At 45.9% G+C, this 26,943-nt stretch overlaps 1 protein-coding gene across 1 annotated transcript in view; it reads right to left on the minus strand.

The window, feature by feature from the left end:
* tnni3k (TNNI3 interacting kinase) overlaps window positions 1–26,943 on the minus strand; it is a 167,140-nt gene that overhangs the window by 50,241 nt on the left and 89,956 nt on the right. Inside the window, exons 18-23 of the mRNA XM_072273253.1 lie at window positions 18,427–18,621; window positions 15,120–15,224; window positions 11,606–11,658; window positions 10,100–10,152; window positions 9,692–9,824; window positions 1,426–1,535 (exon numbers count right to left, since the gene is read on the minus strand). Coding sequence (XP_072129354.1) covers window positions 1,426–1,535; window positions 9,692–9,824; window positions 10,100–10,152; window positions 11,606–11,658; window positions 15,120–15,224; window positions 18,427–18,621 — 649 coding nt within the window. The remainder of the gene's footprint in view (window positions 1–1,425; window positions 1,536–9,691; window positions 9,825–10,099; window positions 10,153–11,605; window positions 11,659–15,119; window positions 15,225–18,426; window positions 18,622–26,943) is intronic.

Here is a 26,943-nt window from a genome sequence, read left to right on the forward strand (position 1 = left end):
ACCAGGTCCTTGCCTCCTGAAGCTAAGGGTGACTACATCCCTGAGCTCTTATCTATCACCTCCTCAGTTTCCCATAGGAGCCGAAGGTCATCAAGCTGTAGTTCCAGATCCTTAACCCGGTCTCTGAGGAGATGCAGCTTGGTGCACCTGGTGCAGATGTAGTCATCCGGGAGATTGGCGGTCTCCCAGAATCCCCTCATCTCACACAAGGAACACAGAACAAGCCTGGAGCCATCCTCCCTGCTCTAACTATGCACTAACAGACAAAGAGTGAAGAAGAAACTTACCAGATACATACCTTGCCCAAGCCTGATGAGCCAAAGCCTCCCCACTCTAACACTGACCCACTTACACAACGGCTGCTCTGCTTGGCCCTACCTTACTTCGATTTGCCCTTGTTAATGAATCACGATATTACTGGGCTGCCAGAAAAAAGCCCGCAAATGCTCCTTATAAACCTCACTCACGGACCAGTGAGTTGCTTCCTCTCTCGCTCCTGATTTGCCAGAAAAACCCGATAGGATACTTCGGGTCATAAAGGAAGCTTTTGGCACATTGGCCTTCATAAATCAATGTATTGAGTACATGAATTGGGATGTAAAGTTGAAATTGCGCAAGACGTTGGTGAGGTCTAATTTGGAGCATTGTGTCCAATTTTGGACACTTACCTACAGAAAAGATTGAAACGGTGCAGAGAAAATTTACAAAGATGTTGCTGGATCTTGAGGGCCTAATTCATAAGGAAAGATTGAATAGGTTAGGACTTTATTCTCTAGAGCATAAAAACATGAGAGGAGATTTGATCGAGGTATTCAAGATTATGAAGGCTATAGGGCAAGTGCAAGCAGGCATTTTCCACTGAAGTTGGGTAAGACTAGAACTAGAGATTATGAGCTGAGGGTGAAAAGTGAGATGTGGAGGGAACTTCTTCACTCAGAGGGTTGTGAGTGTGTGGATATGTATTGTAGAGTCCTTGAAAGTGAGTCTGTAGGCTTGTGGAATCAGTTAAAGCTGAGGTGAGTTATCCATACTGGTTCAGGGTCTGAAACCTGTAGGGTAACGACTGTTTCTAAACCTGGTGGTGTGAGACCCAAGATTCCCGTACCTCCTGCGTGTTGGTAGTGGTGAAAAGAGGACGTAGTCTGGATGGTTGGGGTCCTTGTTGATTGCTGCTGCTCTCTTATGTCAGTGCTCCATTTAAATGTTCTCAGTGATGTGATGGACTGGACATATCCACCACTTTTCTCCCTCACTGCATTGACATCTCGGGCTGAAAGGCCTTTTTCAGTTCTGTGCCGTGACTCTCTGTCCATACATCAGTGCTATCAGCCCAAAGATCCACTTTGCGTGCTAATCACCTCCTCCCCTACCCTCCAATCCTCGCGCAGTACAACCGAATGGACAGGCAGATGTGTGACCACTCACCTCTGGACAGGCGTTCCAGGCCCTCATTAGCAGGGAGGAGACAGGCTTGGGAATGGAGTAGCCAATGGGCGGCCTCACGTGGTGGTAGGCCATATCAGCAGCTGCAGCAGCTGGATCAACAACAAACAGCTGGTTAGAGTCAGGCAGTGTCCTGACAGACATACAACCCTTCCCTTCCCACTGCACCGCTCAGCAAACAGGGCCGGCAAATAGAGCTACAACACTACCCTGCAGCTCTTGAACTGAATCCCTTGACTAATGAAGGCCAACACACTTTACGCCTTCTTAAACATCCTATCAACTATTGGATTAGACTGCTTAATAGCTATTTTCTTTGCAGCGTAACAATTGATTGTCTGCTTGCATTGCCTTTAAGAACTTCTATACACTTAACCATAAGAACATTAGACATACGAGCAGAATTAGGCCATTTGGCCCATCAAGTCTACTTTGCCTTTCAATCATGGCTGATCCTCTTTTCTCCTCATCAGCCCCACTAGCCATAACCTCTGATGCCATGTTCAATCAAGAACAGATCAAGCTCTGCCTTAAATAACCCAACAACCTGGCCTCCACAGCTGCCTGTGGTAACAAATTCCACAAATTCGCCAACCTCTGCCGAAAGAAATTTCTCTGCATCTGTTTGAAGTGGATGCCCCTCTAACCTGAGGTTGTGCCCTCTTGACCTAGATTTGCCCACCATGGAGAACATCCTTTCCACATCTACTCTGTCTGTGCCTTTCAACATTTGAAAGATTTCAATGAGATTCACATCCCCCTTATCCTTCTAAGTTCCAGCGAAGACAGACCCAAGACCATCAAATGTTCCTTGTATGATAACCCTTTCATTCCCAGAATCATCCTTGCAAACCTCCTCTGGACCCTCTCCAATCCCAGCACATATTTTCTTAGGTGAGGAGCCGAAAACTGTTCATAATACTCAAGGTGAGGCCTCCACCACCTTATAAAGCCTCAGCATCACATCCCTGCTCTTGTATTCTAGACCTCTTGAAATGAATGCTCACATTGCATTTGCCTTCCCCACCACTGACTCAACCTCCAAGTTAACCTTTAGGGAGTTCTACAGAGGGACTCCCAAGTCCTTTTGCATCTTAGATTTTTGCATTTTCTCATTTAGAAAATAGTCTGTACATTTATTTCTACCACCAAAATGCATGACCATATATTTTCCGACATTGTATTTCATTTGCCATTTTCTTTTCCATTCTCCTGATCTTCTGCAGCCTACTTGTTTCCTCAACACTACCTGCCCCTCCACCAATCTTCGTATCATCTGAAAACTTGGCAACAAAGTAATCTATTCCATCATCTAAATCATTTATATACAGCGTAAAAAGAAGTGGTCCCAACACTGACCCCTGCAGAACACCACTAGTCACCAGCAGTCAATCAGAAATGGATACTATTATTCCCACTCGCTGCCTCCTACCAATCAGCCAATGTCCTAACCATGTTAGTAATTGTCCTGTAATACCATGAGCTTTTAACTTGGTAAGCAGCCTCGTGTGTGGCACCTTGTCAAAGGCCTTCTGAAAGTCCAAATAGACAACATCCACTGCATTTTCTTTATCTATCCTACTTGTAATCTCCTCAAAGAATTCCAACAGCTTTGTCAGGCAGAATTTTCCCTGAAGGAAACCATGTTGACTTTGTACTATCTTGTCTTGTGTCACCAAGTACTTCATTACCTCATCCTTAACAGTTGATTCTAACATCTTCCCAACCACTGAGGTCAGGCTAACTAGTCTATACTGTAATTTACTTTCTGCTGCCTTCCTCCTTTCTTAAAGAGTGGAGTGACATTTGCAATTTTCCAGTCCTCTGGCACCATGCCAGAGTCCAATGATTTTTGAAAGATCATTACTAATACCTCCATAATCTCTATCACTACCTCTTTCAGAACTCTAGGGTGCAGTTCATCTGGCTTGGGTGACTTATGTATCCTTAGGTCTTTCAGCTTTTTGAGCACCTACTCCCTTGTAATAGAAACTGCACTCACTTCTCCTCCCTCACACCTTTAACATCTGGCACACAGCTAGTGTCTTCCACAGTGAAGTCTGATGCAAAATAATTATTTACTCATCTGCCATCTCCTTGTTCCCCATTATTATTTCTCCTGCCTCATTTTCTAGCAGTCCTATGCACACTCTCATCTCTCTTATTTTGAAAAAGCTTTCACTATCCACTTTGATATTGTTTGTTAGCTTGCTTTCATATTTCATCTTTTTCCTCCTAATGATTCTTTTAGTTGCTCTCGTTAGAGGTTTAAAAGCTTCCCAGTCCTCTGTCTTCCCATTAATTTTTGCTTTGTTTTATGCCCACACTTTTGCTTTTACATTAGGTTTGACTGACCTTGTTAGCCACGTTTATATATTTTGCCATTTGAGTATTTCTTTGTTCTTGGAATATATTCATTCTGCACCTTCCTAAAACTCACACCATTGCTGCACTACTGACATCCCAGCCAGCAGCTTCTTCCACTTTATTTTGACCAACTCATCTCTGATACCACTGTAATTTCCTTTACTCCATCTCTTACTGCTGCATCAGACTTTACTTTCTCCCTATCAAATTTCAAGTTGAAATCAATCATACCATGATCACTGTCTCCTAAGTGTTCTTTTACCTTCAGTTCCCTAATCACCGCCAGTTCATTATATAACACCCAATCGAGTATAGCTGATCCCCGAGTAAGCTCAACGACAAACCGCTCTAAGAAGCCATCTTGTAGGCATTCAACAAACTCTCCTTGGGATCCAGTTCCAGCCTGATTTTCCCAATGCACCTGCATGTTAAAATCTCTCATGACTATCATAACATTGCCCTTTTGACACACCATTTCTATTTCCGGTTGTAATCTGTGGTCCACCTCCCAGCTACTGTTGGGGGTCCTTTTACCCTTGCAGTTCTTAACTCAACCCACAAGGATTCAACACCTTCTGAACCTATATCATATCTTTCTACTGATTTGATGCCATTCTTTATCAGCAGAGCCACACCACCCCCTCTGCCTACCTTCCTATCCCTCCAATACAACATCTAACCTTAGACATTCAGCTCCCAACTACAACCATCCTTCAACCACGATTCAGTGATGGCCACAACATCCTACCTGGCAATCTGTAATAGTGCAACAACATCATCCATCCTATTTTATTATACTCTGTGCATTCAGATATATCTCTGAGTGCTGCATTTACTACTCTATTTGATTCTGCAACCCTAATGCACTGATACTCACCCTGCTGGCTGCAATTATGTCCTATCATCTGTCAGTCCATCCTGACAGTCTGACTGCATGCTATCTTTGCTTTTTTTATCATCTGTCCTATCCTGAGTCCCTTCACTCCCATTCCCAACGCCCTGCCGAATTAATTTAAACCCTCCCCAACAGTTCTAACAAACCTGCCCACGAGAATATTAATTCCCCTTGGGTTCAGGTGCAATCTGTCCATTTTGTACAGGTCATACCTCCTCCAGAAGAAATCCCAGTGATCCAAGAATCTGAAGCCCTGCCTCCATGCACCGGCTTCTCAGCCACGCATTAATTTGCCAAATCAGCCTGTTGGTACCCTCACTGGTGTGTGGCACAGGCAGCAATCCAGAAATTACTACCCTGGAGGTCCTGCTTCTCAGCTTTCTACCTAACTCTCTGAATTCTCTCTTCAGGACCTCTTTGTTTTTCCTTCCAATGTCATTGGTACCAACGTGTATCAGGACATCTGGCTGCCCCCCTCTCCAAAATGTGGCATGATCCAAGTCGTCCCCGACCCTGGCACCTGGGAGAAAACGTACCATCCGTATGTTCCTTTCACATCCACAGAACCCCTGACTATGAGTCCCCTCCACCCGCTTCTCCTAATGGTCTCCTGGTGTTTCCTAATGGCCACAGTATACTGAATATCAATTGTTCAGTGTGTCCCCTGGTGGTTACAGTTCTTTATACCATTCTGGAAAGCTCTGGAAGCTTCTCAGGTGCTGCATTATTTGAATCAGAATCAGGTTTAATATCACTGGCATACATCATGAAATATGTTGCCTTAACTAATTCTTACTGTAATTTGCAGTAAAAAGTTAAATTAAATAAGTAGTGCAAAAAGAGAAAAAAATGAAAAAGTGGTGAGGTAGTGTCCATGGTTCATCTTCCACTCAGAAATCGGATGGCAGAGAGGAAGAAGCTGGTCCTGAATCACTGAGTGTGGGTCTTCAGGCTCCTGTACCTCCTCCCTGATCATAGCAATAAGAAGAGGGGATATCTTATTTGGGGCTATCTGATTGGTTGACTCTTATCTGTAAATTTGAATGGGATCTTCCTTAGCTCTGGAGTATAAAAAGAGCTGACCACACAGCAACACCATCTTTCTTCTTTCCTCATTTCTGTCACTAGCCTCTGCTCCTGTTACTGTCCCTTTCCAGTTTTCTTTGTTCTATTAACACTTAATAAAATGATTGTGAAACAACGAGTGTTGTGTCCCTTTCCTAACGTCCGAAAGAAACTTAGATTAAAGGCGCCAGAATCCAAAACAACTCCTGCTGCATCCTTGAGGGATCTATGAACTCTCTTTGCCCCTTCTCATGTTTTGATGTGCATGTGACAAAAAAAGCTGGTCTTTGACTTTCCAATCTTGTACCTTAATGACAAACAGAAAAGATTCAGAGCAAGACACAGAAAATGCTGGAGGACCTCAGCCAGCTCAGAAGCTATGGAAATGAATAAACAGTGGTTATTTAGGGCCAACTGTTGGAGGAGCAACACTTCATTCCATCTGTGTAGCTCCCAACCTCATGGCATGAGCATCAATTTCTCTAACTTCTGGTATTTTTTCTCCTTCCCCTTCTCTCTAGAATCAAGAAAGCTCACCTCTGTCCTAGGATACTGATGGACTTTTACTGCTGTACCATTGAGAGCATACTCACCAACTACATCTCAGTGTGGTATGGCAATTGTCCTGTATCAGACCGCAAAGTACTCCAGCCTGTTGTGAAAGCTGCCCAGTGGATTATAGGCACCCAATTGCCCACCATTGAGAACATCTACCATAAACGCTGCCTGGGCAGGGCGAAAAGTATTATCAAGGATGCATCTCACCCTAACTATGGACTTTTTACTCTCCTCCCATCCAGTAGGCGCTACAGGAGCCTCCGCTCCCGCACCAGCAGGCTGAGGAAGAGCTTCTTCCCTGAGGCTGTGACACTGCTGAACCGCTCATCACAGCGCTAAGCAGTATTGCACCCATATTGTGCTGTCTCAGTACTTTTATATTTGTGTGCTCTAGCACTTACTTCTTATTTGCAGTTATTTTGTAAATAACACTATTCTTTGCATTTCTGGTCAGATGCTCACTGCGTTTCATTGGCTTTGTATCTGTACTCGGCACAATGACAATAAAGTTGAATCTAATCTAATCTAATCTCTACTTCATGTCCTCACTCTGGTATCTTACCTCTTCTCCTCACCTGCCGAGAACCAACCCCTGGCACCGTCCTTCTTCCCTTTCTCCCACAGTCCACTCTCTTCTCCTATCAGATTCCTTCTTCTCCAGTTGGTTACCTTTTCCTCCCATTAACTTCCAGCTTCTTACTTCATTCATATTGCGTGTGTGTGGCTCTGGATTTCCAGCACCGTGCGTGTTTCCCTGTCTGTCTCTCTCCATGTGGCTCTGGATTTCCAGCACCGTGCGTGTTTCCCTGTCTGTCTCTCTCCATGTGGCTCTGGATTTCCAGCACCGTGCGTGTTTCCCTGTCTGTCTCTCTCCATGTGGCTCTGGATTTCCAGCACCCTGCGTGTTTCCCTGTCTGTCTCTCTCCATGTGGCTCTGGATTTCCAGCACCGTGCGTGTTTCCCTGTCTGTCTCTCTCCATGTGGCTCTGGATTTCCAGCACCCTGCGTGTTTCCCTGTCTGTCTCTCTCCATGTGGCTCTGGATTTCCAGCACCTCATGTTTACACTTCCAAATCACTTTACCTTAAGACATCACACATTATTACTGTTGATTTTCCAGTGAGTTGGATGAGTTTTAAGGATGAGTGGGACAAGAGGCCCCAAAGAGCTCAAAGGGAACACAAGGGATATTCCCTACTGGGCCAGATGCTGTGGTTTCAGAATACTCTGGAATATTCAATTATCGGAGTTTTATCCGGTTCTGACAGTGGACCATTGATCCCTGAACCACTCACTGTTCCCCTCTCCAGGATGCTGCCGGACCTGAGTTGATGAACTGAGAGCTTGGATATATACATGGAATTATGATGTAGTGGCCATTACAGAGACTTGGCTAGCACCAAGGCAGGAATGGATTCTCAATATTCCTGGATTTCAGTGCTTTAACAGAGATAGAGAGGGGGGAAAAAGGGGAGGAGGGGTGGCATTACTGGTCAGGGATACTATTACAGCTACAGAAAGGGTGGGTAATGTAACAGTATCCTCTTTTGAGTCAGTATGGGTGGAAGTCAGGAACAGGAAGGGAGCAGTTATTCTGTTGGGGGTATTCTATAGGCCCCATGGTAGGAGCAGAGATACCGAGGAGCAGATTGGGAGGCAGATTTTGGAAAGGTGCAAAAATAACAGGGTTGTTATCATGGGTGACTTTAACTTCCTTAATATTGATTGGCACCTGATTAGTTCCAAGGGTTTAGATGGGGCAAAGTTTGTTAAGTGTGTCCAGGACGGATTCCTGTCACAGTATATTGACAGGCCGACCAGGGGGAATGCCATACTAGATCTAGTATTAGGTAATGAACCCAGTCAGGTCACAGATCTCTCAGTGGGTGAGCATCTGGGGGACAGTGACCACCGCTCCCTGGCCTTTAGCATTATCATGGAAAAGGATAAAATCAGAGAGGACAGGAAAATTTTTAATTGGGGAAGGGCAAATTATGAGGCTATAAGGCTAGAACTTGCGGGTGTGAATTGGGATGATGTTTTTGCAGGGAAATGTACTATGGACATGTGGTCGATGTTTAGAGATCTCTTGCAGCATGTTAGGGATAAATTTGTCCCGGTGAGGAAGATAAAGAATGGTAGGGTGCAGGAACCATGGGTGACAAGTGAGGTGGAAAATCTAGTCAGGTGGAAGAAGGCAGCATACATGAGGTTTAGGAAGCAAGGATCAGATGGGTCTATTGAGGAATACAAGGTAGCAAGAAAGGTGCTTACGAAGGGGCTGAGGAGAGCAAGAAGGGGGCATGAGAAGGCCTTGGCGAGAAGGGTAAAGGAAAACTCCAAGGCATTCTTCAATTATGTGAAGAACAAAAGGATGACAGGAGTGAAGATAGGACCGATTAGAGATAAAGGTGGGAAGATGCGCCTGGAGGCTGTGGAAGTGAGCGAGGTCCTCAATGACTACTTCTCTTTGGTATTCACCAATGAGAGGGAACTTGATGATGGTGAGGACAATATGAGTGAGGTTGATGTTCTGGAGCATGTTGATATTAAGGGAGAGGAGGTGTTGGAGTTGTTAAAATACATTAGGATAGATAAGTCCCCGGGGCCTGCTGGAATATTCCCGCGATGTAGTGCTGCAGCTCTATAAAACTCTGGTTAGGCCACACTTGGAGTATTGTGTCCAGTTCTGGTCATCTCACTATAGGAAAGATGTGGAAGCATTGGAAAGGCTACAGAGGAGATTTACCAGGATGCTGCCTGGTTTAGAGAGTATGCATTATGATCAGAGATTAAGGAAGCTGGGGCTTTACTCTTTGGAGAGGAGGAGGATGAGAGGAGACATGATAGAGGTATACAAGATATTAAGAGGAATAGATAGAATGGACAGCCAGCACCTCTTCCCCAGGGCACCACTGCTCAATACAAGAGGACATGGCTTTAAGGTAAGGGGTGGGAAGTTCAAGGGGGATATTAGAGGAAGATTTTTTACTCAGAGAGTGGTTGGTGCGTGGAATGCACTGCCTGAGTCAGTGGTGGAGGCAGATACACTAGTGAAGTTTAAGAGACAACTAGACAGGTACATGGAGGAATTTAAGGTGGGGATGTTATATGGGAGGCAGGGTTTAAGGGTCGGCACAACATTGTGGGCCGAAGGGACTGTACTGTGCTGAACTATTCTATGTTCTATGACCTCCTGTGTGGTTCCAGTAAGTTCTGTCTTTGTTTCAGACTTCCAGTATCCGCATTTTTTTGAGCTTCACATCTCTCCATCACCCTCCAAACCCATCTTCCCACTTTTACTGTTTTCTTCTCATTTCCCCCTCCTCATCCCTCTGGACCATTTCCTTTCAGTCTCACTCACCTGGCTTGAGGTGTGCAAAGGGGATTTCACCAGTCAGTAGTTCCCAGAGACACAGGGCGTAGCTGAAGACGTCAGCTTTAATGGTGTACCGAGTGCACTGTGTAAAGACCTCAGGAGCCATCCACCGCAGGTTCTGTGTGGCAGAGAGAGTCTGTTACACTGGACATCAGGATCACACCGACACCACCACGACCCCCTGTCACAGAGCTCTGGCATTTCAGTCACCACTCTCACCAATTCCTGCTGTCACTTCCAAATAACCCCACTGGATCCACGAAACCACCCGAGTGGAGATTCTAACTTCAGGGGGCAGGGGTGAAGCGTAGGTTGTAAAGTTGGGTTCAGGTGCAAAGGGGAGGTTGTAGGGTTGAGGAGCAGGAGTGAAGGGGAACAGGAGATGACACCTACCCCAGGCTGTTTGGTCATGTTATCTTCATCCATTGAGAGCAGGAAGCGGGACTCTGTAGACAGAGAGATCCTTCAGCAAACCTACACTCCTCATGTTGTGTTCTTTACATTACCGGCGTGGGAGAACCTGTGCTTACAGATACAGAGTTTGACAGCACACAGACAGGCCTTTCCACCCACTCTACCCCTGCCCCTGCTGGCTACTGCTCTGTATCCATCCCCTTTACCCACCTCTGGAATCTAGCCCTTATTATCCAATGTAAGTCTACACACTGACAACGGGCAGGCCCGAAGATGGTCGCTGGGGTAATTCCTGGGATGAGAGTCCCGAGTGACTGAAGAAATTGGACTGGTCATTCTTTGTAATTTATCACAATGAGGGGCAATCTTAGTGAAACATACATTGAGGTGGAGATGTTTCCACAGACAGCACATGAGAGGATGGGAGGGGGGGCGATGGACATTTAAAATTGAGATGTGTAGAGACTTCTCACAGAGGGAGGGGAATCTCTGGAATTCCCCACCCAGATGGTATGGAGACTGGACCACTGGGGGTGGAATTGAAAGTGGAGGGAGGGAAATGTTTGACAGGTCAGGGGACTGAAGGCGATGGGGAACTGGCACAGAAGAGGAGATGAGTCCTGGGACAGATCAGCTATGGTCACATTGAGTGACGGGATAGGACTGAGGGGTTGAGTGGTCTCACCATTCCTGTTCTTCTATTCACATTGAACAATAAATGCATCCGCTGACAGTTCCAGCTGTTGTAACGTAACCTACCAGACTTAAATACCTTCATCTCCATCCAGATGCCATCTACCATCTGACCCCTCATCCACAAGGTTCAAAATTCAAGTTTATTTATCACATGCTCAATGAAACGTATAGCGAAATTTGTCATGTTAACAACTAATACAACCTAATGATGTGCTGGGGGCAGGCCGCGAGTGTCACTACACATTCTGGCATCAAACCAGCATGCCCACCATATTTAGCAGAACACCACAACAGTAAAGATGCCCCTTTCTCCCTCCCACCCCGGCAGGGCATTCCACCAGTCCCTGTGTAAAGCTCCGACATCTAACATCCCCCAATCACCTTAAAATGATGTCCTCTGGAATTCCCATTGCTGCCTTGGGAAAACGTCTCTAACTGACCACTCTATCTCTGCCTCTCATTATCTAGAACACTTCTATCAAATCATCTCTCAACCCTGTGTACACAGGGTTAGGAGTGGGGAGGAGGTTACATTGCTTTGAACAGGGTGCACTAGAATACAAATATCCTCTCCTGTGTTGGTGGGTGATATGGCAATTTGTTCGGCCATCCCTCTGTTCTGTGAGTCTTCTCTAACAAGGGTGGGTACAAGACAGGGGTCAGTTACGTCAACACCACGTTCAGTGGTCCGAACCCCAGGAGTAGCCCGTGGGTCTTTGAGCTTTAGGTTGCCCCTCGCCCCCTGCCCAACACACGTCAACCAAGATCTCATGTCTGTCAGATCCCAACCTCCAAAGTCAGCAACTACGGCATGGCCGTCTTCGTACAACAGGATGTTATGGCTGCAGGAGAGAGAAGAGAAAAGATCAGTTGTTCACCATGTTGATTATTGTTCTTTCTTATTTTGTAATAAACTATGATAACTGACCCTTCTGATGCGATGTGCAAACACCGTACAATTCACCCATGTGACCAATTAACCTACTAACCCGCAAGTCTTTGGAATGTGGGAGGAAACCCACACGGTCACCGGGAGAGTGGACAAGTTCCTCACACACAGCAGCAAGAACTGAACCCTGGTCGCTAATGCTGTAAAGTTTTATGCTGGCCACTATGTTATCATGCCACCTCTAATCATTTTATCTAAATGAAAAATTATTGTTCCCAGTCAACAAGTTTTTCACACAGAGAGTGGTGAGTGCGTGAATGCACTGCCGGCGACGGTGATGGAGGCGGACGCAATAGGGTCTTTTAAGAGACTCTTAGATAGGCATATGGAGCTTAGAAAAATAGAGGGCTCTGCAGTAGGGAAATTCTTGGGCAGTTTCTTCTTTTTTTTGGCGTGTGCCTACGTGTGCGAGTCTGTGCATGTGCGTCTGTGTGTGCGTGCGTGCGTCCGTGATGATGTCTTTTTCATGGCTTTTACAAGGCATGGAGCGAGAGAGAGACTGTGTGGCACGCCACTCCTCACACAGACATTTTTGCAGTATTTTCCCTTTGTTTTACGAGGACCTGGCACGGATGGAAAGCGTACTCGGGGCAGACCTGACTGGTTTCGAACCCGGGAACCTCCGCTTCCGGGTCCAGCGCCAATGTCATTGTGCCACCAGCCGGCCCATTTCTAGGCAGTTTCCAGAGTAGGATACATGGTCAGTGCCATTGTGGGCCGAAGAGCCTGTATGAGCTGTATATTTCTACGTTCTTTGTTGTGTTGCATCTTTCTAAAACTCTAGTTAGGCCTCATCTGGAGTTCTGGTCATCCCATTATCGGAAGGATGCCGAGGCTTCGGAGAGGGTGCAGAAGAGGTTCACCAGGATGCTGCCTGGATTTGAGTGCATGTGCTATTGCGAGTTTGGACAAACTTGGGTTACGAGGGGCACAGACTGAGTAGAGCCTAGGGTCACAGAGAGCATGCATTTAAGGTGAGAGGGGGTAAATTCAAAGGAGATGTGAGGGACAAGTTCCTCTTGTGGTGGGTACCTGGAATGTGCTGCCGGGATGGCAGATACGTTAGACACTTTTAAGAGAAGTTTAGACCATGAAGATTAGGAAAATGAAGGGATATGGTCATTGTGCAGGCATTAGGGAATTAGTTTAGTTAGCCATTTGATTACTGATTGATTGGCTTGGTTCTGCACATCATATTGGGCTGAATGACTTGTACTGTTCTATGTTCAGTGTTTCCCTAGCAGCTCACACGACCAGAGAATAGTGCTGCACAGAAAGAGGCCTTTAGTCCACCTTGTCTGGGCTGACCGTGATGTTGACCTACGTTCATTCCACTTGCCTGTATTAAGTCCATATCCCTCTGCTCCTTTCCAACGCATGCATTTGCCCAAAAGCCTCTTGAATGCTGTAAACACATCTGCCTCCACCAGTTCCACTGGCTCACTCCAGATACCCTACACCTGCCCCTCAGGTTTCCGAGTCATACTGCTGAGCAATACAACATGGAAAAAGGCCACTCAGCCCAACCAGTCTATGCTAACCACCATGCCCACATAGCTAACCCTAATTTCCTGCGTTCGGTACATATCCCCCACAAGGCTCGTCCCTCCCTGGACCTATCCAAATACTTCTTCAATTACACTGCTGAACCAGCCCCTCTGGCAGCTCGTTCCATATATCACCACTTTCTGAATGAAAAGTTGCCCCTCAGCTCCCTTTAAAATCTCTCCCCTCTCATTCTAAACCCATGCTTTCTAGTTTTGGTCTCCCCTACCCTGGGGAAAGGACGTTACCACCCACCGTATCTATGCCTTTCATAATTCTAAAGATTTCTATAAGGTTGTCTCTATGCTCTAAGGAATGAAGATCTCACCTAGGCAATCTCTCCCTGTGACTCAGGCCCTCCAGTCCTGGCAGCTACCTTGTAAATCTTTTCCAGTTTAATCCTACATTTCCTATAACAGGGTAACCCAAAGCATACACAGCACTCCCAGTGCATCCTCACCAATGACTTATTCTGTACTACCGCAACATTCTCCAATACTCAGTCACCAAGCTGATGAAGGTCAGGGTACTAAAAGCCATTTTCCCCACCCTGTCTACCCATGACACCACTTCCAATGGATTCCTAGATCCCCCTGTTCCATTACAATCCCTAGTTCTCCACTGACACAACGTCCTACACTAGTTTGACTTTCCAGACTGCTTCATCTCACACTTACCTGTATTGAAGACCATTTGCCACTTCTTAGCCCACTTCCCTAACAGATTAAGGTCCCCCTGTAATCTACAATAACCTTCTTCACTATAAACAAAACCTCCTGATTTCATGTCATCTGCAAACTTACCAAACAAGCCTCATGCATTCACTTCCAAACCTCATTTTCCATCCCCATTCCAACATGTCTGTCCATGGCTTCCTCTACAGTAATGATGAAGCCACACTCAGGTTGGAGGAGCAACACTTCATATTGTACCTGGGTGGCCTCCAACCTGATGGCATGAACATCGATTACTCAAACTTCTGGTAATTTCAACCCCTCCTCATTCTCTCTTTTCCCATTCCTCATTCTGGCTCCTCTCTCACTGCTTCTCTTCCCCTCACCGGCCCATCATCTCCCCACTGTGCCCCTCCTCCTCCCCCTTCTTCCATCGTCCACCCTCCTCTTCTGTCAGATTCCTCCTCCTTCTTCAGCCCTTTACCTTTTCCACCTAACATCTTACTTCATCCCCTCTCCCCCATCCACCCACCTGGTCTCACCTCTCACCTGCCAACTCCTTCCCCTCCCCCCACCTTCTAATTCTGATTTCTGCCCCCTTCCTTTCCAGTCCTGATGAAGGGTCTCAGCCCAAAATGTTGACTGTTTATTCATTTCTGAAGATGCTGCCTGACCTGCTGATTTCCGCCAGCATTTCGTATGTGTTGCAGAACCTCCCTAAGTCTGCACTTAATGTAGGACAGTGTCCCATATGACTTCCTTACCACATTATGTACATGTGTTCCACCTTTAAGGATCTGTGGACCTGTGTTCCAAGGTCCCTCTGTTCCTCAGTACTCCCCTGGGCTCTGTCAGTCACGAATATCCTAGCATCAGTACTGCTTCCAAAGTGCATCACTTCCCATTTAGTCATTAGCAAAGAGAAGTGATACAGCCATTCAGCCCACCATGTCAATGCTGAACATGCATTACCCGTCTACACGAACACAATTACCCAGCACTTATTCCATTGTCCTCTCCACCTTGCCAATCAAAGTGTGAGCCACGATATCTGCTGGATATGGTGGCTGTCCCTGCCTCCACCACCCCCCAGCCCTCATTACCTCCTCCACTCCCAGAGCTTAGGGCCCTGTACCTGTTCAGGTCTCTGTGGATGATGGGCTGAGTTAGGTTGTGAAGGTATTCCATTCCTTTAGCCACATCGATCGCGATGATTAGCTTGGACTGAAGGTCAATAATTCTGTTGATCGAGGAAATAAGACAAAAACTGAATAAGTGGCAAAAAAATTCCGGAGAGAGAGTGGTCCCAATTTCAAACAGAGAGAGAGGGAGAGAGAGAGAGTGGTCCCAATTTCAAACAGAGAGAGAGAGGCCCCAATTTCAAACAGACAGAACGAGGCCCCAATTTCAAACAGAGAGAGAGAGGTCACAATTTCAAACAACTTCTGTAGCTCTGGGAATAGCTCTTGAAACACTGACAATAGACTCAATGTTTCAAGAAAGATCCACAGTCAGTGTTTTTGGCACAGCTTCTTTCTCACCACCATCAGGTTTCTGAATGGACAATGAATCAACCCACGAACACAATGTCACTATTTTGCTTTAGGGTTTGTGATTTACGTATTTTATGCATTGCAATGTACTGCTTCTGAAGAAAAACGCATTTAGGTTTATTTTTTGTTTTTTTGTGACTGTATATTTTCTGCTATTGTGTCTGTGCTTTGTGTGACCGTTGGTTCTGTGTTTTGCACTGTGCCCAGCAGGAATGCCATTTCAGTTGGCTCTATTCATACGCATGCTTGAGTGAAAATTAAATTTGAACTTGAACTTGTTATGTCAGTGACATTAGACCTGATTCTCAAAGTTAAAAGTACATTTTTATCAAAGTTTATACAGTATACAGCCCCTGAGATTCATTCTCCCACAGACAGTCACGAAACAAAGAAACACCATGGAACCAATTCAATCAAACTCCCAATGCATGAAAAAGAACAAATCACACAAACAGCGAAAAGCAAGCAAAATACACGCAGGATATTAAATATCAAAATGCCGAGTCCCCAAAACGGTTGAGGAGTGACAGCCAGTTCAGTTTATTATTGTGTCAATCAGAGCAGGCCACAGCCACACAGACAGTTCTGTGCCAAATCATGCAAATAGCAAAAAAAGATTCTGATTTCATTCCCCCTTCCCAACAGATGCTGCTCGATTCAGAGTTCCTCCTGCGTCTGCTGCCTGAGGTCTCTTAAAAGATGCCCAAAGTGCACTCTCCTACCATTCTCACCCATTTTGCCACCCAGAACTATCACTTCAACATTTCACTTTAGTTTACGGAAGTTTCCCTCACCAGGATTGTTTGTGATATTTATAAAATCACCTGGAGGAAAACGTGGATGGTGCGTTAGTAAGTTTGCAGTTGATATGAAAATTGGTGGTGTTATGGATAGCGTAGAAGACCGGCAAAGAATACAGTGGGATATAGATCAGTTGTAGGTATGGATGAAGAAATGGCAGGTGGAGTTTTGCATGATGAAATATGAGGTTTTGCACTTTGAGAGAACCAATGTAAAAAGACAGTAACCATTGCTAATGGCAGAACCCTCAACAGTGTTGATGAGCAGAGGGGTCTTGGGGTCCGAGTTCATAGTTCCATGAAATTGGCTCCACAGGTCAGAAGGCTGCAGTGCTTGCTTTTGCTTCTATTAGTAAGAAGTCAATTGGTTATGTTGCAACTTCATAAAGCTCTGGCTCGGCCACATCTGGAGTTTTGCATACAGTTCTGGTCACCCCTCCAGAGGAAGGATGTTGAGGCACTGGAGAGGTTTACCTGGCTACTGCCTCGATTAAAGGACATAGAACCATAGAAACTACAGCACAGAAACAGGCCCTTTGGCCCTTCTTGGCTGTGCTGAACCATTTTCTGCCTAGTCCCACTGACCTGCACATGGACCATATCCCTCCATACACCTCCCATCCATGTATCTGTCCAATTTATTCTTAAATGTTAAAAAAGAACCCGCATTTACCACCTCATCTGGCAGCTCATTCCATACTCCCACCACTCTCTGTGTGAAGAAGCCCCTCCCCCTAATGTTCCCTTTAAACTTTTCCCCCCTCACCCTTAACCCATGTCCTCTGGTTTTTTTCTCCCCTTGTCTCAGTGGAAAAAGCCTGCTTGCATTCACTCTATCTATACCCATCATAATTTTATATACCTCTATCAAATCTCCCCTCATTCTTCTACGCTCCAGGGAATAAAGTCCCAACCTATTCAACCTTTCTCTGTAACTGAGTTTCTCAAGTCCTGGCAACATCCTTGTAAACCTTCTCTGCACTCTTTCAACCTCATTTATATCCTTCCTGTAATTTGGTGACCAAAACTGAACACAATACTCCAGATTCGGCCTCACCAATGCCTTATACAACTTCATCATAACATTCCAGCTCTTATACTCAATACTTCAATTAATAAAGGCCAATGTACCAAAAGCTCTCTTTACAACCCTATCTACCTGTGACGACACTTTTAGGGAATTTTGTATCTGTATTCCCAGATCCCTCTGTTCCACTGCACTCCTCAGTGCCTTACCATTAACCCTGTATGTTCTACGTTGGTTTGTCCTTCCAACGTGCAATACCTCACACTTGTCAGTATTAAACTCCATCTGCCATTTTTCAGCCCATTTTTCCAGCTGGTCCAAGTCCCTCTGCAGGCTCTGAAAACCTTCCTCACTGTCTACTATACCTCCAATCTTTGTATCATCAGCAAACATATGCTGTAACAGAAGGTTGGACAAACTCGGGTTGTTTCCTCTGGAATGGCAGAGGCTGATGAGATATCTCAGAGGTTTATAAGATTATGAGAGTAGACAGTCAGTATCTTTTTCCCAGGGTTGAAATGTCTAATACCAGAGGGCATGCGTTTAAGGTGAGATGCGAGGGGCAAGTATCTTTACAGAGTGTGGTAAGTACTTGGAATGTGCTGCCTGGTTGGTGGAGGTGGCAAATAGAAGACAGCCATTCATGACATTCATATCGGCACTTGAATGGGCATCTCTGTCTCTCGCTCCCTCTCTCTGTCTTACACAGACCGTCTCCCACTCTCTCTGACACACAGACAGTCTCACAGACACACACACTGTCTCTCACATTCTCTGTCTTACATACAGTCTCACAAACACACACTCTCTCTCTCTGTCTCACACAGACTGTCTCGCGCACAGCCCCCCCTCGCAAACACACACACTCTCTCTGTCTTAACAAAGACTATGTCAAAAACAGCCAATCTGTCTCACACTCTTTCTCGTGCACACTCTTCCTTCCTCTCTCTCATACTGACACTCCACAGGACTAGGCCAGGCAGAATGGGCTGAAGGGCCTGCTCCAGCTGGTAAACTCCACAAGAGCAAAGCCTGGAGAAGGTTAGTGAGGAGAGGCTGTACCTCTTCTGTTCGTGCAGGAGGGAGAACAGGGAGCCACCGGAGATGTACTGAGTGACGATGGCGAACTGACTGGGGTCGCTGAGGCAGGCGCCGACGAACTGGATCACACACGGGTGGTTCAGACGGCAAAGGATGGACACCTCGCGGCAGAACATATCAACGTCAGACTTGGAGCAGAAGGTGTTAGCGCGATATCTGGGGAGGAAGAAAGTTGCGGCAGTGAACCACAGAGACACACGGAAACGGAGTCCTCAGGGAGCGATATGAAGTCCAGGAACGACAGATATCAAAGGATGTCAGTAACGTAGTGATAAGCATAACACCTTTTAGTACCAGCGATCGGTGCTCAATTACCACCACTGTCTGTACAGAGTTTGTATATTCGCCCCCGTGTCTGCACAGGTTTCCTCCAGGTGCCCTGGTTTCCTCCCACATCCCAGAAAGATGTATGGGTTAGGGTTATTGAGTTGTTGACGTGCTATGTTGTTGTTGGAAGCATGGTGATGTTTATGGGCCGCACTCAGCACATCACAGATAATGATGAAAATGAAATGTTTCACTGTATGTTTTGATATTTCAATGTACACCTGACAAATAAAACTAATCTTGATTTAACTTTAACCTTCTTCTATCCACGTACCTGTCCAAACAGCTTTTAAATGTAACTGCATCCTCCTCTACCACTTCCTCTGACTACTCGTTTCATATACCCGCCATCCTCTGTGAAAAATATACCCCCCAGGTCACCATAAAGACCATAAGACAATAAGACATAGGAGCTGAATTAGGCCATCAGGCCCATCGAGTCTGCTCCGCCATTCAATCAAGGCTGATCCTTCTTCTTTATCTCTTCCTCAACCCCAGTTCCCGGCCTTCTCCCCGTAACCATGTCCAGTCAAGAACCTATAAATCTCTGCCATAAATACACCCAACAACCTGGCCTCCACAGCTTCATGTGGTAACAGATGCCTCAAATTCACCACCCTTTGGCTAAAGAAATTTCTCCGCATCTCTGTTTTGAAAGGGCGCCCCTCTACCCTGAGGCTGTGCCGTCTTGTCCGAGACTCTCCCACCTTGGGAAACATCCTTTCAACATTTGAAAGGTTTCAATCAGATCCCCCCTCATCCTTCTGAATTCCGGTCAGTACAGACCCAGAGCCATCAAACATTCCTTGTATGATAACCCTTTCATTCCTGGAATCATCCTTGTAAACCTCCTCTGGACCCTCTCCAATGCCAGCACATCTTTTCTAAGATGAGGGGCCCAAAACTGTTCACAATACTCAAGGTGAGGCCTCACCAGTGTCTTTCCTTGCTCTTGTATTATAGACTTCTTGAAATGAATGCTAACATGGCATTTGCTTTCCTCACCACTGACTCAACCTACAAGCTAACCTTCAGGGTATTCTGTACAAGGACTCCAAAGTCCCTTTGCATCTCATATTCTTGGATTTTCTCCCTGTTTGGAAAATAATCTGCACATTTATTTCTACTACAAAAGTGCATGGCCATGCATTTTCTAACATTGTATTTCATTTGCCACTTTCTTGCCCATTCTCCTAATCTGTATCCTCCCTGTTTCCTCAACACTACCTCTCCCTCCACCAGTCTTCATATCATCTGCAAACTTGGCAACAAAGCCATCTGTTCCATCATCCAAATCATTTATATACAGCATTAAAAGAAGTGGTCCCAACATTGACCCCTGCAGAACACCACCAGCCACTGGCAGCCAACCAGAAAAGGATCCTTTTATTCCCACTCGCTGCCTCCTACCAACCAGCCAATGCTATAACCATGTTAGTAACTTTCCTGTAATACCATGGGCTCTTAACTTGGTAAGCAGCCTTGTGTTGCACCTTGTCAAAGGCCTTCTGAAAGCCCAAATATACAACATCCACTTTACTTGTAATTTCCTCAAAGAATTCCAACAGGTTCGTCTGGCAAGATTTTCCCTGAAGGAAACCATGCTGACTTTGTACTATCTTGTCCTGTGTCACCAAGTACTCCATCACCTCATCCTTAACAATTGTCTCTAACATCTTCCCAGCCACTGAGGTCAGGCTAACCGGTCTATAATTTCCTTTCTGCTGCCTTCCTCCTTTATTAAAGAGTGGAGTAACATTTGCAATTTTCCAGTCCTCTGGCACCATGCCAGAGTCCAATGATTTTTTGAAAGATAATTTCTAATGCCACAATTTCTAACGCTATCTCTTTCAGAACCCTAGGGTGCTGTTCCTCTGGTCCGAGTGACTTATGTACCTTTTGGTCTTTCAGATTTTTGAGCACCATCTCTCTTGTAACATTAACTCTACCCACTTCTCTTCCTTCACACACTACAACATCAGGCATACTGCTGGTGTCTTCCACAATGAAGACTGACGCAAAATACTCATTTAGTTCATCTACCATCTCCTTGTCTCCCATTATTATTTCTCCTGCCTCATTTTCTAGCAATCCTATATCCACTCTCATTTCTCTTTTGTTTTCAACATACTTATTTCTTCAGCGGTTTGAACGGGGGCACAACTGCGCAAGCACGTGGAAGTCGGCCAGTGAGAACAGCGGGAAGAGTTTAAAAAGAAGACATGTTTACAGAGCGGGCATCGGAGTAGCGGGCAACAGAGTCGAGGGAGACTGAGTAGGAAGGCTTTGGCTCAACAGGGTTTTGGCGATAAAGGGCTGAGGCCAGGTAGGTTATCTGTTTAAAATAAGGACAGAAAGTATGTGTGCGAGGCTGGTTTTCTGTGCTCACTGTCAGATGTGGGAGGTCCTGGTGTCTCCCAGCCTCCTGGACGACCACATCTGCACCAGGTGCATCGAGCTGCAGCTCCTTAGAGACCGCGTTAGGGAACTGGAGATTCAGCTCGATGATCTTCGTCTGCTCAGGGAGAGTGAGGAGGTGATAGAGAGGAGCAGGTAGTCACTCCGGGACCACAGGAGACAGAGAAGAGGGAAGGGCAAGAAACAGGTACTAGAGAGCACCCCTGGGTCTGTCTCGAGTACTGTTGGGGGAGACGGCCTACCTGGGGAAAGCAACAGTGGTTGCACCTGTGGCACAGAGTCTGGCCCTATGGCTCAGAAGGGTAGGGAAAGGGAGAGGATGGCAGCAGTGATAGGGGACTGTATAGATAGGGGGTCAAACAGGATTCTGTGGACGCAGGAAAGAAATACGGATGGTAGTTTGCCTCCCAGGGGCCAGGATGTTTCTGATCATGTCCACGCTATCTTGAAGTGGGAAGCAGAACAGCCAGAGGTCGTGGTACATATTGGTACCAACAACATAGGTAGGAAAAGGGAGGAGGTCCTGAAAACAGACTACAGGGAGTTAGGAAGGAAGTTGAGAAGCAGGTCCTCAAAGGTAGTAATCTCGGGATTACTGCCTGTGCCACGTAACACTGAGTTTAGGAATAGAATGAGGGGTGGAGGATAAATGCATGGCTGAGGGATTGGAGCAGGGGGCAGGGATTCAGATTTCTAGATCATTGGGACCTCTTCTGGGGCAGGTGTGACTGTACAAAAAGGATGGGTTGCACTTGAATCCGAGGGAAACCAATAATATCCCTGTGGGAAGGTTTGCTAAGGCTAGGGGGAGAGTTTAAACTAGAATTGCTGGGGGGTGGGAACTGAACTGAAGTGACAGAAGAAAGGGAAGTTGGCTCAGAAATAGAGAAAGCTTGGAGACAGTGCGAATGGGAGGATAGGCAGGTGATAGAAAAGGGACATGTTCAGACCGATGGTTTGAGACGTCTATTTTAAAGCAAGGATGATTATGAATAAAGCAGATGAGCTTACAGCGTAGATCAGCACTTGGAGCTATGATGTTGTGGCCATTACAGACTTAGATGGCTCAGGGGCAGGAATGGCTACTTCAAGTGCCAGGCTTTAGATTTTTCAGGAAGGATGGGGGAGACAAAAGAGGTGGGAGTGTGGTACCATTGATCAGAGATTGTGTCAAGGCTGCAGAAAAGGAGGAAGTCATGAGGGATTGTCTACGGAGTCTCTGTGGGTGGAGGTTAGGAACAGGAAGGGATCAATAACTCTACTGGGTGTTTCTTATAGACCACCCAATAGTAACAGGGACATCGAGGAGCAGATAGGGAGACAAATTCTGGAAAGAGTAATAATAACAGGACTGTTGTGGTGGGAGATTTTAATTTCCCAAATATTGATTGGCATCTCCCTAGGGCAGGGGTCCCCAACCTTTTCTGCACCGCTGACTGGTTTAATATTGACAATATTCTTGCGGACCAGCCGACTTGGGGGGGGGGTGTTCAAGTATGGTTAAACTCACCTCAACATGTCTTTTACAGTTAGAGTTGCCAACTTTCTCACTCCCAAATAAGGGACAAGAGTAGCAGTCAAATGTGGGGCACTTTATCCCAGGAAAGACTACCATGACCATGAAGCCTTGCGCGGGCACCCGTGTGCACATGCGTGCCGATTTTCTTTTTCCACAAATCGGTTTTGGCTTAATCTTCCCAACTACACTGTACATACATTATTTCTACTTTACACAGTCTGTGTATTTATCATATCATTCCTGATTTTACTATATGTTAGTGTTATTTAGGTTTTATATGTTATTTGGTATGATTTGGTAGGTTATTTTTTGGGTCTGGGAACACTCAAAAATTATTCCCATATAAATTAATGGTAATTGCTTCTTCACTTTACGCCATTTCGGCACGAAAGGTTTCATAGGCACGCTCTACCTTAGCAGGGGGAATACGGGACAAGGGCGGTCCCGTATGGGACAAACCAATTTAGCCTAACATTCGGAATGTCCTGGCAAATACGGGACAGTTGGCAACCCTATGTTCAAGTTCAACAGTGCGTGAAAGGGAATGAGGAAAGGTGCAGCGGACTCATATCGTTTCCTCGTGGCCTGGTAGCACAGGCTTTGAGGCCCGGTACAGGTCCGCGGCCCAGTTGTTGGGGACCGCTACCCTAGAGTGAGGGGTTTAGAACATAGAACATAGAATAGTACAGCACATTACAGGCCCTTCCGCCCACAATGTTGTGCCGACCCTCAAACCCTGCCTCCCATATAACCCCCCACCTTAAATTCCACCATATACCTGTCTAGTAGTCTCTTAAACTAGTGTACGTGCTCCACCACTGACTCAGGCAGTGCATTCCACGCACCAACCTCTCTATGAGTAAAAAACCTTCCTCTAATATCCCCCTTGAATTTCCCACCCCTTACCTTAAAGCCATGTATTGAGCAGTGGTGCCCTGAGGAAGAGGCGCTGGCTATCCACTCTATCTATTCCTCTTATTATCTTGTACACATCTATCATGTCTCCTCTCACCCTCCTTCTCTCCAAAGAGTAAAGCCTTAATCTCTGATCATAATCCATACTCTCTAAATCAGGCAGCATCCTGGTAAATCTCCTCTGTACCCTTTCCAATGCTTCCACATCCTTCCTATAGTGAGGCGACCAGAACTTGACACAGTACTCCAAGTGTGGCCTAACCAGAGTTTTATAGAGCTGCAGCACTACATCGCGACTTTTGAACTCTATCCCTTGACTTATGATGAAAGCTAACACCCCATAAGCTTTCTTAACTACACTATCTACCTGTGAGGCAACTTTCAAGGATGTGTGGACATGTACCCCCAGATCCCTCTGCTCCTCCACACTACCAGGTATCCTGCCATTTACTTTGTACTCTGCCTTGGAGTTTGTCCTTCCAAAGTGTACCACCTCACACTTCTCCGGGTTGAACTCCATCTGCCACTTCTCAGCCCACTTCTGCATCCTATCAATGTCTCTCTGCAATCTTCGACAATCCTCTACACTACCTACAACACCACCAACCTTTGCGTCATCTGCAAACTTGCCAACTCACCCTTCTACCCCCACATCCAGGTCGTAAATAAAAATCACGAAAAGTAGAGGTCCCAGAACAGATCCTTGCGGGACACCACTAGTCACGATCCTCCAATCTGAATGTACTCCCTCCACCACCACCCTCTGCCTTCTGCAGGCAAGCCAATACTGAATCCACCTGGCCAAACTTCCCTGGATCCCACGCCTTCTGACTTTCTGAATAAGCCTACCATTTGGAACGTTGTCAAATGCCTTGCTAGAATTCATGTAGATCACATCCACTGCACTACCCTCATCTATATGCCTGGTCACCTCCTCAAAGAACTCTATCAGGCTTGTTAGACATGATCTGCCCTTCACAAAGCCATGCTGACTGTCCCTGATCAGACCATGGTTCTCTAAATGCCCATAGATCCTATCTCTAAGAATCTTTTCCAACAGCTTTCCCACCACAGACATAAGGCTCACTGGTCTATAATTACCCGGACTATCCCTACTACCTTTTTTGAACAAGGGGACAACATTCACCTCCCTCCAATCCTCTGGTACCATTCCCGTGGACAGCGAGGACATAAAGATCCTAGCCAGAGGCTCAGCAATCTCTTCCCTCGCCTCATAGAGCAGCCTGGGGAATATTCCGTCAGGCCCAGGGGACTTATTCGTCCTAATGTATTTTAACAACTCCAACACCTCCTCTCCCTTAATATCAATGTGCTCCAGAACATCAACCTCACTCATATTGTCCTCACCATCATCAAGTTCCCTCTCATTGGTGAATCTGAAGAAAAGTATTCATTGAGGACCTCGCTCACTTCCACAGCCTCCAGGCACATCTTCCCACCTTTATCTCTAATTGGTCCTACCTTCACTCCTGTCATCCTTTTGTTCTTCACATAATTGAAGAATACCTTGGGGTTTTCCTTTACCCTACTCGCCAAGGCCTTTTTATGCCCCCTTCTTACTCTTCTCAGCCCCTTCTTAAGCTCCTTTCTTGCTTCCCTATATTCCTCAATAGACCCATCTGATCCTTGCTTCCTAAACCTCATGTATGCTGCCTTCTTCCACCTGACTAGATTTTCCACCTCCCTTGTCACCCATGGTTCCTTCACCCTACCATTCTTTATCTTCCTTACCGGGACAAATTTATCCCTAACATCCTGCAAGAGATCTCTAAACTTCGACCATATGTCCATAGTACATTTCCCTGCAAAAACATCATCCCAATTCACACCCGCAAGTTCCAGCCTTATAGCCTCATAATTTGCCCTTCCCCAATTAAAACTGGGGTGGAGTTTGTTAGGTGTGTTCAGGAAGGTTTCTTGACACAATATGTAGATAAGCCTACAGAGGAGAGGCTGTACTTGATCTCTTATTGGGAAATGAACCTGGTCAGGTGTCAGTGGGGAAGCATTTTGGAGATAGTGATCACAATTCTATCTCCTTTACCATAGCATTGGAGAAGGATAGGAACAGACAAGTTAGGGTAATGTTTAATTGGAGTAAGGGGAAATATGAGGCAATCAGGCAGGAACTTGGAAGCATAAATTGGAAACAGACATTCTCAAGGAAATGTACAGAAGAAATGTGGCAAATGTTCAGAGGATATTTCTGTGGGGCTCTGAGTAGGTATATTCCAATGAGACATGGAAAGGATGGTAGGGTCCAGGAACCATGGTGTACAAAGGCTGTTGTAAATCTAGTCAAGAAGAAAAGGAGAGATCATGAAAGGTTCAAAACACTAGGTAATGATAGGAATCTAGAAGATTATAAGGCAAGCAGGAAGGATCTTAAGTATGAAATTAGGAGAGCCAGCAGGGACCATGAGAAGGCCTTGGCAGACAGGATTAAGGAAAACCCCAAAGCATTCTACAAGTACGTGAAGAGCAAGAGGATAAGACATGAGAGAACAGGACCAATCGACTGTGACAGTGGAAAAGTGTGTATGGAACCAGAGCAGATAGCAGAGGTACTTAATGAATACTTTGCTTCAGTATTCACGCAGAAAAGGATCTTGTCGATGGTAGGGATGACTTGCAGTGGACTGAAAACTTGAGCATGTAGATATTAAGGAAGAGGATGTGCTGGAGTTTTTGTAAAGCATGAAGTTGGATAAGTCACCGGGACCTGATGGGATGTACCTCAGGCTACTGTGGGAAGCAAGGGAGGAGATTGCTGAGCCTCTGGCAATCATCCTTGCATCATCAATGAGGACAGGAGAGGTTCCAGAGGATTGGAGGGTTGCGGATGTTGTTCCCTTATTCAAGAAAGGAAGTAGGGATAGCCCAGGAAATTATAGGCCAGTGAGCCTTACTTCAGTGGTTGGTAAGTTGATGGAGAAGATCCTGAGAGGCAGGATTTATAAACATTTGGAGAGGCATAATATGATTAGGAATAGTCAACATGGCTTTGTCAAAGGCAAGTCATGCCTTAAGAGCCTGATTGAATTTTTTGAGGATGTGACTAAACACATTGATGAAGGTAGAGCCATAGATGTAGTGTATATGGATTTCAGCAAGGCATTTGATAAGGTACCCCATTCAAGGCTTATTGAGAAAGTAAGGAGGCATGGGATCCAAGGGGACATTGCTTTGTGGATCCAGAACTGGCTTGCCCACAGAAGGCAAAGAGTGGTTGTAGATGGGTCATATTCTGCATGGAGGCCGGTGACCAGTGGTGTGCC

Source organism: Mobula birostris, chromosome 12, assembly GCF_030028105.1.
Source record: "Mobula birostris isolate sMobBir1 chromosome 12, sMobBir1.hap1, whole genome shotgun sequence".
Taxonomy (NCBI): Eukaryota; Metazoa; Chordata; class Chondrichthyes; order Myliobatiformes; family Myliobatidae; genus Mobula; species Mobula birostris.